The sequence below is a fragment of the Malaya genurostris genome, chromosome 3, assembly GCF_030247185.1.
Source record: "Malaya genurostris strain Urasoe2022 chromosome 3, Malgen_1.1, whole genome shotgun sequence".
NCBI classification, from domain to species: Eukaryota; Metazoa; Arthropoda; class Insecta; order Diptera; family Culicidae; genus Malaya; species Malaya genurostris.
This window is the reverse complement of record NC_080572.1, coordinates 85,766,158-85,783,204: the sequence shown is the minus strand read 5'-3', so window position 1 is coordinate 85,783,204 and position 17,047 is coordinate 85,766,158. Positions and strand designations below refer to the sequence as shown.

At 37.2% G+C, this 17,047-nt stretch overlaps 1 protein-coding gene across 2 annotated transcripts; it reads left to right on the top strand.

The window, feature by feature from the left end:
• The first annotated feature begins 11,058 nt into the window (after positions 1-11,058).
• On the top strand, positions 11,059-14,140 carry LOC131437861 (5' exonuclease Apollo-like). Of its 2 annotated transcripts, none has more exons than XM_058607488.1 (4): positions 11,059-11,376; positions 11,570-12,801; positions 12,856-13,306; positions 13,363-14,140. In XM_058607488.1, exons 1-4 carry the CDS (start codon positions 11,275-11,277, stop codon positions 13,861-13,863), a joined length of 2,286 nt encoding a protein of 761 aa, XP_058463471.1. In that variant the 5' UTR covers positions 11,059-11,274; the 3' UTR covers positions 13,864-14,140. The 2 variants fall into 2 exon arrangements, with proteins under 2 accessions (XP_058463471.1, XP_058463472.1); XM_058607489.1 differs by having other exon boundaries at positions 11,269-11,371.
• Positions 14,141-17,047: the final 2,907 nt, after the last annotated feature.

The following is a 17,047-nucleotide window of genomic DNA, read 5'->3' as shown; positions in this document are numbered from 1 at the left end:
ATCGGTTGTTTTGTATAAAACTTTTTGACGTTTTCCTTAAACCACAGGGTGGATCTTAACAAAGACATCATATTAACAAGATATCCAGCTCTCACATTTCCCGAACAAATCATTGGCAACATCCTTTTTAGCGAGCATGTCGCCCTCAGGTGAGTCAGCATCGAATCTCATACATAGAAGTAGGCAGACCCTGTCAGCTTGGAGCGACATCAATCTTCAGTTCAGCAACGCCATCGCACGGCATCACATTCAACATATCATGTCAATTGTATGGGTGTGCAGCCCTGCTATTTTGGCGCGCACGAATTTGACATTTCTCTCCCCTACTTCTATGTATGAGATTCGATGCGAACTCACCTGAGGGCGACATGCTCGCAAAAAAGGATGTAGCCAATGATTTGTTCGAGAAATGTGAGAGCTGGATATCTTGTTAATATGATGTCTTTGGAAGTAGGGGAGAGAAATGTCAAATTCGTGCGCGCCAAAATAGCAGGGCTGCGCACCCATACAACTGACATGATATGTTGAATGTGATGCCGTGCGATGGCGTTGTTGAACTGAAGATTGATTTCGGTCCAAGCTGACAGGGTGATCTTAACCAACGCTGTTAAGTGAAAATTCTGAAGGGTTTGGAATTGATCCAATCCTAAGACAAGACCTGACATCTGGGGGGGCTGATTTTGTTCCAAAATGGACCAGTTTCTGATTGGCTGATTTTGATGTTGCCACCTGCACATTGTGAAAGGAAAAAACTTTTGCAGGGTACGCGAGCAATGATGCCAAGTATAAAGAAAATCAGAAAACAAATTTATTAAAATGTACAATTTTAACTCACCAATGAAAATGAAAATTTTCGGAGAATGTTTGACTTTTTTTCAGTCTCATCGGTAATAAATGTTTAAAGTGGCAGGACTGTGTAATTAAAATAGGCATCAAGCCATTTTTCTTTTTAGTGAATTAAGTTACACAGATTTGTTAAATTAGTGTGAACTCGAAAGTGTGTTTAGTTTTACGAGAAGAATGAACTGTTGTGTTCCACACTTTGGTCGCATTAAGCATTTCTATCCAAACCTGACTTTTACCGGTTTCCAAAAGATCCGGTAATACGTCAACAATGGATTCGATTTTTCGTTCAACATGAGATATTTCGTGTTTTGTCTTCAAAGCTCAATTAATTGTTTTTAAGCATTATTATATAATAAAGAAATGCATTCACCAAAACATGTTTTATGTTTATTTCAAATCAAAAACCTAAAGTCTAAAAATTGAAATGTAATATTTTTTTCCTAGCATAGTTATTAAAAAAAATCTGTAAATATGGCTACACTGTAGCCGATACGTTGGTATTTATTCCACAGGGCGAAAATGACAAAAAGGATGATTCGGAAGGAAGAATAAGAAGCCAGTTGTCAGGTCTTGTCTTAGATCCAATCATCTCGCATGCAGAGCTGCCATTTTAAAATCTGTGCTTTAAATTGAATAATCTGTGTGGCATATTTTCGATCATAATTAGTGAAAAACATTTCTGTGAAACAAATCTGTGAATATGGTAATAGTATGTTCACATTAGCGTTGATATCACTTGATATACCAAGATGATATGCATATCACGTCGAAGTGTTCACATATGAGCGATATGATATCATTTGACAAATTAAGTTGTCATTTTGAATATCCTCATTAGAAATAAGGTCAATGATATTACCTTTCTCTCTTAAAATTCAATCAATAATTGAAGTTTCGCATTTATCGGTCTCCGAATGCCAATAATCGTTTATAAAATCAAAATTATAATGATTGTTTATTGTCACCAGAGATGCCAGGTAAAAAATTCAAATATCTGTAGACAGGGTCTGTAAATCTGAAAAATAATCTGCAGTCAGCAAGTATGTCTTGCTGGCCGCAATTTCTCTATCAAGAATGACAAGCAAAACTGACTTGGCGAGCAAAAAAAAAAAAAAAAAAAAAAGATCGCGAAAATTTCAAAAGTCTGCGAGATTTTCAAAAGTCTGTAAAAGTCTGCACAAAAAAAAAAAATGTCTGCAACACTATACCCCAAATCTGCACATTTACAGACAAATCTGCAGACCTGCTGTTCAATGCCATTATCCGGGTTGCTAGTCGCGACTTTCGACCATTCGACATGATTTTCATTAGAGTGCCTATAACCAGAGTGACGACATCTCATCCGTAATGCTGGCAGCAATTCAAAACACTTAGTCCTAAATGTTGGCAGTTTCGTAAGTTTTACAACGTAATTGACAGGTCGTATGTTCGTTTGGGACAAAGCTGTCATTCCAAACGAACAGCTGTCGTCACTCTGGCTATATGCACTCTAATTTTCATGATATTACGGATATTATCCAGAAATGATGATATGCGTTGACATCAAATTGTATGGGATATAAAGTGATATGGAACATGATATTATCGTATAGCAAATATATCCGCACATCACTTGATATCAGCGCTAATGTGAACATACTATACACTGAACATTATTTTTGTTTTGAGGAGAAATCACTTATTGTCAAGCTCTTCTACAAGCTACCCAAAATAAGGTCGTTATCTACCCAAACTTTGAGTTGATCGGTAAAAATGGGTAGCGTGCTTCGTTACTCAAAATTGGGGAGATGCACTTGAGTTGATTGTGGGTAGGTTCTGACCTAAAATTAGATAGCAGCTGGTAAAAGTGTAATTCTCTTCGCATGCCGTTTTTTTTTCTTTTTCTGTAAATTTTGTTCTCATGACGAGTTTTATTTGGATCCCACTTCTGGTTCCGGAATTACAAGGAAATATGTGAAAATTTATGAAAATATATGCAATCAATTTTCTCGGAAATTTCTTGACCAACTTTCACAAACTAAGAAGCAAATAAAAGGTCTTAAAACTCTTTAAAAAGTCCCCGAAAAGTTGATCCAGATCCGACTTCCGGTTCCGGTATTACAGTGCGATTGGTGGAAATTTTCAATTTCATGAGTATTTTGTCACAAGCGATGGCGAAACGAGGTGCACATTTTTACATAAAACTACTTTGGGACTACTAGTCCCCGGTTTCCGCTTCCGAAAGCACCGGTAATAGTGAAGAAAATCTCCAAAAACGGATCTCCCGTCGATTTCTCAGCAACGGTTAAGCCGTTTTTCACGATTTATGATTCAAATTAAAGCTCTCATTGTTTTTAAATATACTGTGTAATTTCATTTTGATCCGACTTCCGGTTCCGAAATTATAGGGCGATGAGTGTCAAAACATTCAAATCGTCATTCAAAATGATGATGCAAAAATAGTTCGGGTAGGTACGTGGAAAAGTCTTGATAAAAACTGATTTTGTGGTAGTCTTAATAAAGACTGATTAGTTCGAAGAATAGTTCTTTGAATAGCAAGCCTTAAAAAAGTTGATTAATTTCTTAATCTTGAAAAAGGCTGATTAATTTCTTAGTCTTGAAAAAGACTGATTATATTAAAATATCACATTTTGTATATCCTTGAGAAAGGCTGACTAATTGTTAGTCTTTAAAGAGACTGTTAGTGATTCAGGTAGCCTTGAATAAGACTGAAGCCTTGAATCAATGAATCTATTGGTAGTCAGAAAAAATTTCCAGGAGCCAATAGCTATACGCGTGCGATGCTAACGACTGTTCAACACCGACTGCTATGTATGAACTCATGAAATAGTTCATTAGTGTTTATAATAGTTTTCACGACAAAATATTGATGTACCATTATAGAAAAATGTCGAAACAAACACTACTACCAACACCAACACTACCACTACCACCACCACCACCACCAACACCGGAGTATCAAAGATACCAACATTTACAATTCCAACCACACCATTTATATCAACCGCTTATGCATCCGTGGCAATGGCCATGGCTGCAGCAACAGCAACAGCCATGGTTGCCACAGCCACTACAAATACTATAACAGCCTCAACAACATCTACAACAACGGCCACAACAACATCCACAACAACGGCCACAACATCGGCAACAACATCCACAACAACGGTCACAACAACATCCACAACATTCACAACAACAGATACAACATCGGCAACAACAGATACAACGGCAACAGCAGCGGAAACTGCAGCAAAAATTGGATTCTGATGAAATTGTAAGTAGATCTAATAAATTTTGAAATTTAAGTATCATATCGATTTAATTGTAGAAAAAGGATCTACTTTAACTGAAGACGATGGGGCGGAACTACTTGTCGTTTGGACGCCAAATCAGGCGTAAGGTGAAGCTGGCTTCGCTTCCGAGAATTGGTTAGTTTTTAAATATAATATAAATATAAGTGATTTTATGATTGTTTATTTTTCTTTACAGAGTCTGAAGAACGTTTGAACAATTTATCTTGTATGGTAAATAAAATATTTGATAAGTTCAATTGTTAATCTATATGTATATAAATATATAAAAATGCAGAGATCATTCTTTGTAATCGCATCACGTAAGAACGGATGGACGGATTTACACGATTATTTTGTTTTTGTTTGATCAGTTTTTACCCCCACCGGGTTCGTACATCAAAAAAATTAGGAAAATTTGCCGGAAAAGTGGAAAAAATCCATAAAGTAGAATTGTATGGAGAATGGAATTTTCTGTTGAAAAAGTCGTCAATGATTGCTAGATCATCAATAGGTATTTGGCGCATAACGAGTTGCATAAGTGTTCGGCCGTTAAAGAAAAGAATACTAGATCATTGATAAAACTATTTGGCGCGCACATATAACAGACATAATTGGTCAGATATGATTGAACCATCGTTACGAAAATTTTATAGTAATATACTGTCGTGAAAAATTTTCAGTGTCATCAAAATTTCTGTAAAAAAATTGGTAACTTCTGAGAAAAGCAAGATGTGTATATTGCCTCGGGGGTGGGTTTATAATATCTTCCCCAACAAGAAAAGTTTGTTCTGTTGCGTCGGGTGAATAGTCAAGTATGAGTATTTTTTTTAAAACGAACTGTTCAGTATGCTTTGTATGCTGCTTAAGCCTAATTTTTTTTTACGAACTTTCGATTAATTAGGCTAAATACGAATCATTAATATCACAGACTAACAGACAGGACACTCAAATTAGATTCTTCAATCATTTTAACGGTCATTTCGAATATTCCTTTATTTGGGACAGTACTCACATGTGTCATGATGGCGCCACGTTACCCTATCAAAAACATCCTGTCTGTCATCTAGACTGTGTTTATTTTTTTCATTTACCAACAGAGTTGCCATTCATACAGAATTACCTGTAATGTATTGATTTGTATACGTCCATGCGAATTTCATGCATGATACAGATTTAATACATATTTCCAAAACTATATACATAATTGTGTCTATTTCTCATCCTCCAACGTAAGACAAAATCGAACCCGTTTTGTTACAATATTTACTTGCTTCTGGTCTGCCGCCACTTAATTTCTGGTGAAAACTACCAACACAATAAAAAATAGTTTAGATGAACAACGTTGAGTCAAATAAATGGTTACCTTCCAACATCGCGAAAAAGTTAAATATATTATCAACGTAATCCAATAATTTATTGTGACGATTCATTTTCAAATATGTTGACGAAATCAGGCATCCCTGCAAGCAGCTGATCGGTGTTGACAAACGAGGGGAAACCAACTAGTAAAAAAACTTTTACATAACACAAGGGGTGTACAGATAGTAAATAGTTCGCGCAGTACAATATAGGTGGAGCTAGTGCATCACGAAAAATTATTTTTTATAAGAATTTACTCATACTGTCATGTCTGTTAGTCTGTGATTAATATATTCTACTCTACCGAACCCATTCTATAAGTGAAACTCTTCAACATTGTGTTAAGTTTATCAAAGTTAAATTCTGGTTAGTGGTCGTTCAAAAGTTATAGTCGAAAACGTAAATTTTTTTCTTATGAGAGATATTTTTATATTTTAAAAATTTTTGTATGAAGGCATCCAAAAAGGCACTTCTAGATGAGTATTTCAGGATTATTTTATGAGGAAACGCGCGGTGGTTTGATGGTGCTCCTAGAAAATGTTATTCGTGTGCTGTTACTTACCCTAAAAAAACAACACGAAAATCTGTTACGGCAATGGATGTTGTAAACGCTAAAGGTAAAATCTAAATTTTTTGTAATACTGTGGTATTTTAAACCGCATTTTTTTCGCAGATCTCGCGTGAAGCTGATAGTTGCATTCTGTTCGTCGTCTCCGGATTAATTAATAAGGAAACACGTAGTGTTTTGAAAATGTTTACCAGCAAGGAAGGTCTGTTGTATGAAAAATTATCAGATTTATTGGCTTATTGTACTAACAGCAGTTCGGATTTACTGATACTGATGGAACCTTTCGGAGACGCAGTAAGAAGTTGTAACTTTATTTTACATTTTTATCTACAAAAAGCTATTCAATCACCGTGAAAAACTTTTACCCGAAACCCGGAGGGTCAAATCATTTGATTTGTAATATTACTAGCTAACTCTGGTCAAATTTTGAACGAAATTTATCGGGTCGTTCAAAAGTTATAGTCGAAAACGTAAATTTTGTTCTTATATGAGAGATATTTTTATATTTTAAAAATTTTTGTATGAAGTCACCCAAAAAGGCACTTCTAGCAAATACAAATTATAATACGGAATACTTCGACAAATTTTCAAGGACACATTTTGCATCGTGCGGTACACTGTCATGATACACTGTCAGAGTGACAATGTACTTTAACGAGTTTTCTATAAAACTAGCAACACTGAAGGGTAAGAACAAATTCACCATGGTTACTGTTTATTGTAGTGCAAAATAAACTTGAACTAGGGTAAGGGCTCCCTATTTCATCTCATTTGTAAGGACGTCGCCTTCAAACCCCGATTTAGCCACTAAAATCACTGTAACTATTTCATATTACTGCTTCATTCGCCTTGCTCCACGTTGAGAATTGATTCACATTTCTTGAAAATTCAACTAATATTTATAAAACAGCTAAAAACACTAATGATATTTTCACTACTCTGCTCCTAATTTCATCTCAATGGATTTTTATCCATCCTATCGTTGATCTTTTATTCATCCTATAAATTAGCAATGGCGACAGCAATCAAAACAAAATATTCCACTATTACACTCTCACCCGCATACGAATGGCTGCCAGATGGCTGACTAAACGCTGCCAGCTATGAACAATATGGCTGGGCAGACATTCTGGTGACCGACTGCATCACCGCTGCCAGATATACAACTCAAACGATACAACCGTACCCACCAGGATTTTTCCACATTATTACTATTGGTAAAAAATTTACTCGTTGAATTATCTAATTAATGGGTCAATGGCTTACGGAGATCTAAAGAACTATCTTTTAACATCATTTTATTAGTGAAAACAGATGGAACAGATATAGACTTTCTATGCAAAGTAATACATATTTTCTATGAAAATATCTGGCATCTCTGTGCACAGCCGATGAAACACACGCACACTTCACAGCGTTATGTTGACGTATAGCGGAATGAAACCAGTGCTACTAGATTTGCCACAATGGTTATTTCATTAGTATTTATATTTAACAAGTTCTTTCTGGTAATATTCGAAGTTGAAACAGTTTTATTGAAATATTAATATCAATAATATAATTAAACTAATGTCACGGATACCAAAAACATACTTTTTGATGATAATTTGAAGAAGATAAACAATTTTTGTTTTGTAACATTATGAGATAACTTGGCAACTTTGCGAAACCAAATGAGATGAAAACAAAGCGCAATCAAGTGAACGAAGTGAAAAACTTTCATCTCATATTTTTGAAGACTTTTATTGCGTGTCGGGTAATTTTTGAAGTTTTTAATCGTTAACTAAACAAGTGGCAAGTGAACATAACTAATTATGAAGTCATCCAGCATTCAATAGTAGTGTAATTGTGCGAAATAGTGATCATGTTTTGAGACGAATCGATTGGTAGATATTCAGAAACATGACGAACTGTGAATTTTGAGACGAAAATGTGTCTTAAATTGAAAAGTGAGTTTATTTTATATGAAAAAAAAACGATCACCGAAGAATTTAAAACCATTTCTTTCAATAGGAAAGTGTGACAATAGCTTTTCAAATCATTTTAAAACATTTCACAGTTTGCTTCCGGTAGGTTGTAAAATATTATTCATGTTCAAAGTTATGAGGTGAAGAGATGAGATGGAAACAGGAGCTCAGATGAAATAGGGAGCCGTTGCCCTATATTGTTGTGTATGAGATATGGTTATTCCATACCGGTTTTTGTTTTTTGTCCTCCATGGCTTTTCAGAAATTTGCTCCTTGGCTTTTCGGAATTTGCTCAGTATTATATGTTAGAATGTCTCGGCACTGTTCACCGAATCGTTATGGTAGCCATCCGTTCTTCTCATTGCAAATCACTCCCGTCAGAGGAGTAGGAATTTTTCCAACATCTGCTAAATGCGGGGAACCTTTACGTCATAATACTAATAGAAAATAATTCAATTAATAAGTTTATCCATCGTGAGAGAAAAACTGCTGTGTCTGCCACCGTTCGGGCTATAATCAATTTGTCTGGGTAACGCATAGATGAGTGACTATTGGGAAAACGCATACACAGCTTGCATTTGTTTCTCTTTTAACTTTTATTTTATCGTGTAGAGCGCTAATCGCTGTTTCCGTGGTACGTATACGAATCGTGCCCATGTTCCACGCAAGGCCCGTTTATGAAATAAAGTCCCATCACTGCCAAAATATATCGCAATTCTTCATCCATCGATTAGCTGGAGTGTACCTTTGAATTTGTTGCAATACAGCAACGGAAAACATAAACAAACAAACTTGTTTTGCGCCGTAGCAACTAGCATAAAGCGTTGCCAGAAACGATCTCCTTCCACATTTTCAAACTATCGCAACGAAAGGGAGTAATTTCCTAGGCTTACTTGTTCAGGCTGTGAACCAAACATTGGCGGTTCGTTTGTATGGGACTTAGGGGTATTATTATTTGTATTTGCTTCTAGATGAGTGATCATTTGATTTGTAATATTACTAGCTAACTCTGGCGAAATTTTGAACGAAATTTATGGTCGTTCAAAAGTTATAGTCGAAAACATAAATTTTGTTCTTATATAAGAGATATTTTCATATTTTAAAAATTTTTGTATGAAGGCACCGTAAAAGGCACTTCTAGATGAGTATTTCAGGATCATTTTATGAGGAAACGCGCGGTGGTTTGATGGTGCTCCTGTTACTTACCCTGAACTAGCAAAACGAAAATCTGTTACGGTAATGGATGTTGTATACGCTAAAGGTAAAAACTAAAATTTTTGAAGTACTGTGATACGATTTTAAAACCGTGTATTCGTTTTCACAGATTTTGCGTCAAGCTGATAGTTGCGTTCTGTTCCACGTCGTATTGCCGGATAACCTTATAAGGAAACGCGCGGTATTTTGAAGGTGTTCCTAAAAATATTTGCCGACAAAGATAATCTGTAATCTAAATTTGAATAGAAATTATGTACTAATTCAAACAAACTCGAAATCGTTTATAAAATTATCAACAGAATGAACAAAAATAACAGCTCATTTTATAATTTATATCAGTTAACCATCTGGTTCAAATAACATTCTTGAATACACTTAAAAGTAAATGATGAAATACGAAGAAAGGAATATGTTTTATTAAATTCAAATCGTTGTGACTGTACTAGAATTATATTAGGATAAGAGTTCTATGTAAAAGTGATGCTATAACGAAAAAAAAATCTTATGTAAACTGCCTTAAGGCCATCGTCCAAGTACCATGCACGCGGGTGGTTTTAGGAAATTTTCGATGGAAATTTCGAAAAATATGACAAAACCAAAAACATACAGACCTTTGAAATACTTTTATATATCTACAGGGTGAAAATGACTGAAAAATTCGGAGGATTTTACGAGTCTTATCAAAAATAGCGCTGAAAAAATGAGCTTTTTTTGTAATTTTTCACAATTATTTGAAAAAATAATTCGATGGAATGAAATTTTTTTTTCAAAAAAAACCTCATGCTAGCAACAAGGATCACATTCGAAAACATTTTTGGAAAACCTTTTCACGCTTTCCATGGAAAATCAACGAATTTCATATAACTGATTTCGTGGAAATTTTTGAAATTCGTGGATTTTCTATGAAAAGCGTGAAAAGGTTTTCCAAAAATGTGTCCGAATGTAATCTGTGTATCCATAATAAAGTTTATTTGAAAAAAAAAAGTTTATGTCACCGCTTTATTTTTCCAGATAATTGTGAAAGATAAAAAAAACACTCATTTTTTAGAGCTATTTTTGATAAGACTCGGAAAATCCTCCGAATTTTCCAGCCATTTTCACCCTGTAGATAGATAAATGTATTTCAAAGGTCTGTTTGTTTTTGGTTTTGGCAAATTTTTCGAAATTTCCATCGAAAATTTCCTAAAACCACCCGCGCGCATGGTACTTGGACGATGGCCTTAAGAAATAAACGTATTTATGGGAAAAGGGGGATTTGTGATATGAAAAATTATTTGATTTATTGGCTTATTGTACCAACAATCGTCCGATGTGCGGATGTGCTGGTACTGATAGGACCTTTCGGAGACGAAATAAGAAGCTGTAGTTTTTATTTAACATTTTTTATTTTATCATATATTTCCTAATTTTGACACGGTTTCAAATTTTGACACGAAGATGGCGCATCAATCGCTCGCCAAATTTTTTTTGTGCCTGGGTTTTTGGTGCCTGACTTGATACAGACCCTGTCAGCTTGGAGCGATCTCAATCTTCAGTTCAGCAACGCCATCGCACGGCATCACATTCAACATATCATGTCAGTTGTATGGGTGCACAGCCCTGCTATTTTGGCGCGTACGAATTTGACATTTCTCTCCCCTACTTCTATGTATGAGTTTCGATGCGGACTCACCTGAGGGCGACATGCTCGCAAAAAATGATGTTGCCAATTATTTGTTCGGGAAATGTGAGAGCTGGATATCTTGTTAATATGATGTTATTGCTTGATACAAACTATTCTCAGTGTATTTGCGTTGAATGACATCTGCTCTCAAAACAGTTTCCGGAGGGATCAAATTTTTTATCTGCATCTATTTGTTGCCGCCACTCTGATTCATGTTTAATCATGAACTTCGAAAAAATGTACCCAATGTTGTGGTTGATCATAACGTCATAAGTAACTGCTTAAAATTACAATAAACTTTAGTTATTATTGGCATGTTTTGTCGTGGTAGTTTGATTTCCTTGATCAAAATATTCCAGAATGACAGAATCTTCATATCCTGGAACGAGCGGTTGTCGTGCTAGCAGGCTTTCGTTGTCTCAAAAATTTTGCAATTCTGCTTCGAAACTCGATTCATGTAAGGTAAACATCTTCATTTCATATTTTTCTGTTGCTCAAGTGTGTCGACTACCAACCGATTCAGAAGGTTTAGAGTGATATGTTCAATAACCAAGCGTCAAAAAAGAACATTTTTTAGTTTAATACTACTGAATCGACTAGTATTCACCAACGGATTGACTTGACTTTTAGTTTTTACAAATTTAATTCTTTGTAGCCGCAAATGCCGACGCCTAGCTTCTCAACTCATGCAGATAATGATTTGATGCAAATTCTAAGTCAAGATCCGTTCAAATTGACCGATCGAACACTTGCGGAAGAAGACGACTTGATCTCCCTGGCACCGGATGCACTAACTGTTTCATCGAAGGATAGAGACGATATTCAAAATCAGGGTAATGTTCCATCGCCGATGTCGATTGTGTCTGTTAGCAGCACAAGTGATCGGGAAGTTAGTCCTACGCCAAAGAAGTGCACTATTGTAGAATTTTTTACCCCGCTGAAATGTCGACGAAATTCTATGAGTACGGGGGTGGATGTGAGCTCGCTGCAAAGTAAGAATTCAATACGAAAGACCTCGTCACGCAAAACGCTGCCAAAGACTCCAAATAAGACTAGAAAAGCGCGAAAACGAATCTGCAATAGTACAAATATTAAAATGCTCAGTAATAAGTACTTCGATGAATCACAGAAGAGAATTACTGATATTTTTGTTAAAATCGATGAGAAAAAAGATCGAATTGGTTATCATCAAGTACTCGAAAAGTCGGCCATGCCAGCTATCAACACTGGGGATGAGTATATCGAAGGTCTGTTGGAAGTTAACTTAAGTGAAGAGTCCAGTCCGTTACGGCCCAGTCAATTGAAAGGACCTACAATGTGTGCAATAACGGATGATCCTGAAAGCATCATGGATCGAATACATAAGATAGAAAGTGCGTGCTATGATAAAGAGAAAGAAGACTGGAAGATGGAAGTAATTAATGTAGCGGTTGGTTTGGTACAAGATCCCGACGAAGACTCTGGTATTTCGAATGATGGACCTTCAACAACGGAATGTGACACTGCTAAGCAGAAAAGGAAACCTGCTGTGCCGATACGAAACCCTTTCGCGACGAAGAATGTATCAGCGCCAGCGAAGTCTGCTAACAGGAAGCAACGTAAGATAATTTGTCCGAAGTACAAAATCATTGCTGGCACAACCTTTGCAGTCGATGGTTTCCGCTACGGGGATATCGAAGGGGTTACTCATTATTTTCTTACACATTTCCATGCCGATCATTACATCGGTCTGAAACGAAGCTTCTCTAAACCGTTGATCATGTCGCCCATCACAGCTCGATTGGTGAAAGCTTTTATCAATGTCAGTGAAGAGTATTACATGATATTGAATTTACACGAACCGTGCACAATCGATGGTGTTAAAATCACAGCATTAGATGCCAACCAGTGAGTACTCAACAATGGTTAGTTTCTATCGTATCATGACGAACTTTTTTCTAGTTGTCCAGGCGCAATTATGTTGTTGTTTCAGTTACCAAGTGGGACCAACATACTGCACACAGGAGATTTCAGAGCCTCTCCGGATATGGAGGAGTATCCTGAGTTTTGGAACATGGACATTGACATTATATATCTGGACACTACGTATTTGTCAACAAAATACGCATTCAAATCGCAGTATGAAAGCGTTGAAGAAGCCTGTAAAATAGTAAAAACGTTTCTGGATCGTCATATTGGGAACAAAGTTCTCGTTGCTTGTGGAAGTTACGTGATTGGAAAAGAGAAAGTATGGGCTGAACTAGCAGCTCAGTTCAATTTCAAAGTTTGGACGGAACCAAATAGACGAAAGGCTTTAAACGCTATAGGAGATTCTTCTCATCAACAGAAACTAGTCGATGATCCCAGTGTAGCCCAAATTCATGTACTTTCACTGAATAAGCTAACTTATGATGTAAAATATTTACTACCTTTCGTTCAAAAGCAATTTGTAAAATTCCCATTTTTCAGCAATTAATCGAGCATGTGGATCAATACCCGGATTGTTTCGACAATGTGATTGCTATTCGTCCGAGTGGATGGGAGAAAAATAGTCGGCCACAGTACCGTGGACGGATCAACATCGTCGGTGTTGAATATTCGGAGCATTCTAGTTATAACGAGTTGAGACGGTTCGTGCGATTTCTACGACCGAAGGAAGTTATCAGCACCGTACCATATGGCCACAGCAATCAAAGTCGTACTCCTCAAGTGCCCATTAGTTGGTACTCTACAGAAATAAGACCGGAAAAACAAACACAACAACTTCCGATAACGTCGTTTGTCAAAGTGATAGCGAAAAAGACTGCAGAAAAAACTAAGATGCCAGATGTTACGAAGAATCAGAATAACGCGATACGAACAACCAACGCGAGCTCAAAACTAAAGCAGATGAAGCCTTGTGATGCAAAACCCTCTCCAAAACAGAAACAAGATGATGATGACGATGACGACTCGGATTGGATGTTATAGGTGATACCTCCGGAATGTTTTAATATTGTCACTTGACGTGCATGTGACTGGCACCAGCAATGGTTGTACGTCAGTGAGAGTCCAGTTTTAGTGTACTGTATTTACTGACGCCATAGGTGATTGTGATTTTGATAAAAAAAATCCGACATGGAAACTAGTGAGAATTGTTATAATTTAATTTAATATTTAATAGTTACCTTTTTATAACAGAAAAATTTATGAAAGTGTTTATAAAATAAACAAAATGTTTTGAAAAGTACAAAGATGTCCAAATAAAGTCCGCATTTCCAGTAAAAAAGTCAATGGCTTAACGAAAAATCTAAATGAATATCGCCATCTACCTTCATTTAACCGGAATCGGAATACCACATATGTACTAGAGATGGTCGGGTATAAAAATTCTTATACCCGAACCCGACCCGTACCCGATTAAAAATTACCTGTACCCGTACCCGACCCGAATGAGTAGTAAAAATTTTACCAAAATTCAGGATGGAAAACATAAAGTGTTTCAGATAGCGAGGCGTATCAGTCTCTAGTTGGTAAGTAAAATACATTAAAATGCTTGTTTGCATTTAAACATATAAATACACTGTGAAGCAGGAATAGATTTCCAAGGTCTTTGATACTTTATACTCATTTACAAATGTCAACAAAAGGGACTAATATCTATTCAAATTTTTCGAGAAGCATATTTACTCAGTTCGGGTTTACATCTCATCCAAGTCAGTCGACAAACAAAACCGCTTACGTTGGGGACAGAAGAAACCAAGTACAGTATTGTGTAGTGAACAATAGACCTCGAAAATGAGTGAACCAAACGAACAGAAGCTACCGTCGGTACGAAAGAATACAATTATTGTTGACTTCAGACAGTGCAAAATTCGACCTTCGATACGAGAACTTGAAGGTTTGCTTAAGGAGCAAATGAATCTTGACATTAAACGTGTGCATTTACTCCAATGCAATAAGACCAATAATGTTGTTTATATCCAGTTCTATAAAGAGTTGGATGCAATTCAATTCGCTAAAGACAATAATAATGTGCACTATGTGGAGCATGAAAATATCAAGTACAACATTCCAGTATATATGGAAGATAGTGCTATAGAAGTGCGTGTGCATGATCTTCCCTCAAGCGTCAACGGTTCTTATACTCGCAAAACTATGTCCCAATACGGAGAGATTCTCTCTATCGAAGATGAAAGGTGGAGGAATTTTTTCCCCGGTATTCTAAATGGCGTACGTTTGTTACGCATGCGCTTGAGGAGGCCTATACCTTCTTATGTGACATTCGGTCAGGATACAAGAATACCGTGCAAATCACTTGTTACCTATGACAATCAGATGGCCACATGTCAATATTGCCAAAAGCTGTTCACTACGGTAAGCCATGTGATAAACTGGACAAGGAGACAACTATACCAAAGGACAACGGTGCTTCCTTCACATCAACCCCAAGCAACCCCAGTACACCTGTAACAGTTACCAACAACAGTGAAGCATCCCCTTCAACGAAACCATCAGTATCCTCTATAGAACAAAGTACACCAGCTGCAGTTAACAGCTTACCATCCAACCAACCAGCAACTGCAAACAATGTACAACAAAGCGCATCTACAGCAACCAGCAACGAAATCAACAACAATACCACCGATGCGGCAATGGATGACGAGACGAACCACGAACGAAGTGCCCCTCTATCCTCGCAGGAGGAAAATGGAAGCTCCTCTCCCCCTAGAAAAAGGGTGACAACGAGATCCAATACAAAAAAATCTTTTATTTAAAAACTCAGCTAAATCGGCCACGTAAAGCTTGTACGCAAATAGGCCTGAATAAAATATCTTTTAAATAAAAAAAAGCATATTTACCCAAAATATCGTAATACCCGTTGTATTCAATTTTAAGTAGGTATGGTTTTTACGAAACAGTGCTACTTTTGATTCTATCCTTTAGAACTACAAGTAAGCGTGCTCATTCATTGCCGTTTCAACCTTCCGAGTGAACGGACGTTCTTTGTGTTTACTGCGAAAGCGTTGAAATCCAGTGCCGTGTGTGATAAAGTGACCGGACGATCAAAACTAGATCTCTATTGTGTAATAGACAATAGTGCTTTTTCCTGTGATAGATTTTATGCACATTATATACTGAAGCAGTGCATTGTTGTGAGCGGACGATCGAAACAGTACCGTTAGCCGGTGATTGTTTGATCGATCAGAACAGTTCCAGCGGTGTAAGTGATATCACTGAGCGGATTACAAAAGAGTGTGCTTTTTCCTCTCGGAGGTTTTTTGCACACCACCGAAGCGGCGATACGCCGATCGACGAGGGCTGGGCCTTTGTGGCCCCGTTGGATTTAAGTTAAGTATTATTATTTAGTTTTTTTTTCTCCCTGCATTCGACTGTTCTGTTTCTCCCCGATAAATTTATTTCTGCGAGGTAGCTCCGCAACATGTTAAATGTAAATCCCGACCCCCCCTTTCTCGATAATCAGATGGAGACTTCTGTTGGCAGCAATAAGTCTCGCATAAGGAGTTATCCCGATGGGCTTGCACTCCCGGCCGGGCCTTACGCGGTTTATTTCCGAACCAAGTCTAGGGAAAAAAAATTAAATATCCTAAAAATATCGCGGGACCTGAATTCGCGATATAATACTATAAAAAGTATTGATAAAATACGGCCAGACAAGCTCAGGGTCTTGTTTACTAGCTCAAAACAGGCTAATGAGCTTGTACAAAAGGATCCTTTTACGCTGGAGTACCGCGTCTACGTGCCAGCTCGCGAAGTCGAAATCGACGGTGTGGTCACCGATTCGAGTTTGACTTGCGAGGACATTCTTAAGTACGGGGCGGGTTGTTTTAAGGACCCCTCACCTAAGAACGTCAAGATACTGGACTGCAAGCGATTGCATTCAGTATCGATCGCAGGGGATGGAACAAAGTCTTATCCCCAATCAGACTCTTATCGTGTGACCTTCGCCGGATCGGCTTTGCCTAACTTCATCCTCTTGGACCGGGTTCGTCTGCCTGTTCGTCTGTTTGTACCTCGAGTAATGAATTGTACTAATTGCAAACAATTGGGGCATACAGCTACCCATTGCAGCAATAAGCCACGTTGTGGTAACTGTGGGGAGGCTCATGCGGACGGCTCTTGCGGTAAGGATGCTGAAAAGTGTCTCTACTGC

Bases quoted from the DNA above. Each gene is read 5' to 3' on its own strand.
- LOC131437861 (XM_058607488.1), top strand. From the start codon at position 11,275: ATGACAGAATCTTCATATCCTGGAACGAGCGGTTGTCGTGCTAGCAGG. The intron at 11,377-11,569 runs GTAAACATCTTC...AATTCTTTGTAG, and splicing joins CGAAACTCGATTCATGTAAG to CCGCAAATGCCGACGCCTAG. The intron at 12,802-12,855 runs GTGAGTACTCAA...ACTTTTTTCTAG, and splicing joins ACAGCATTAGATGCCAACCA to TTGTCCAGGCGCAATTATGT.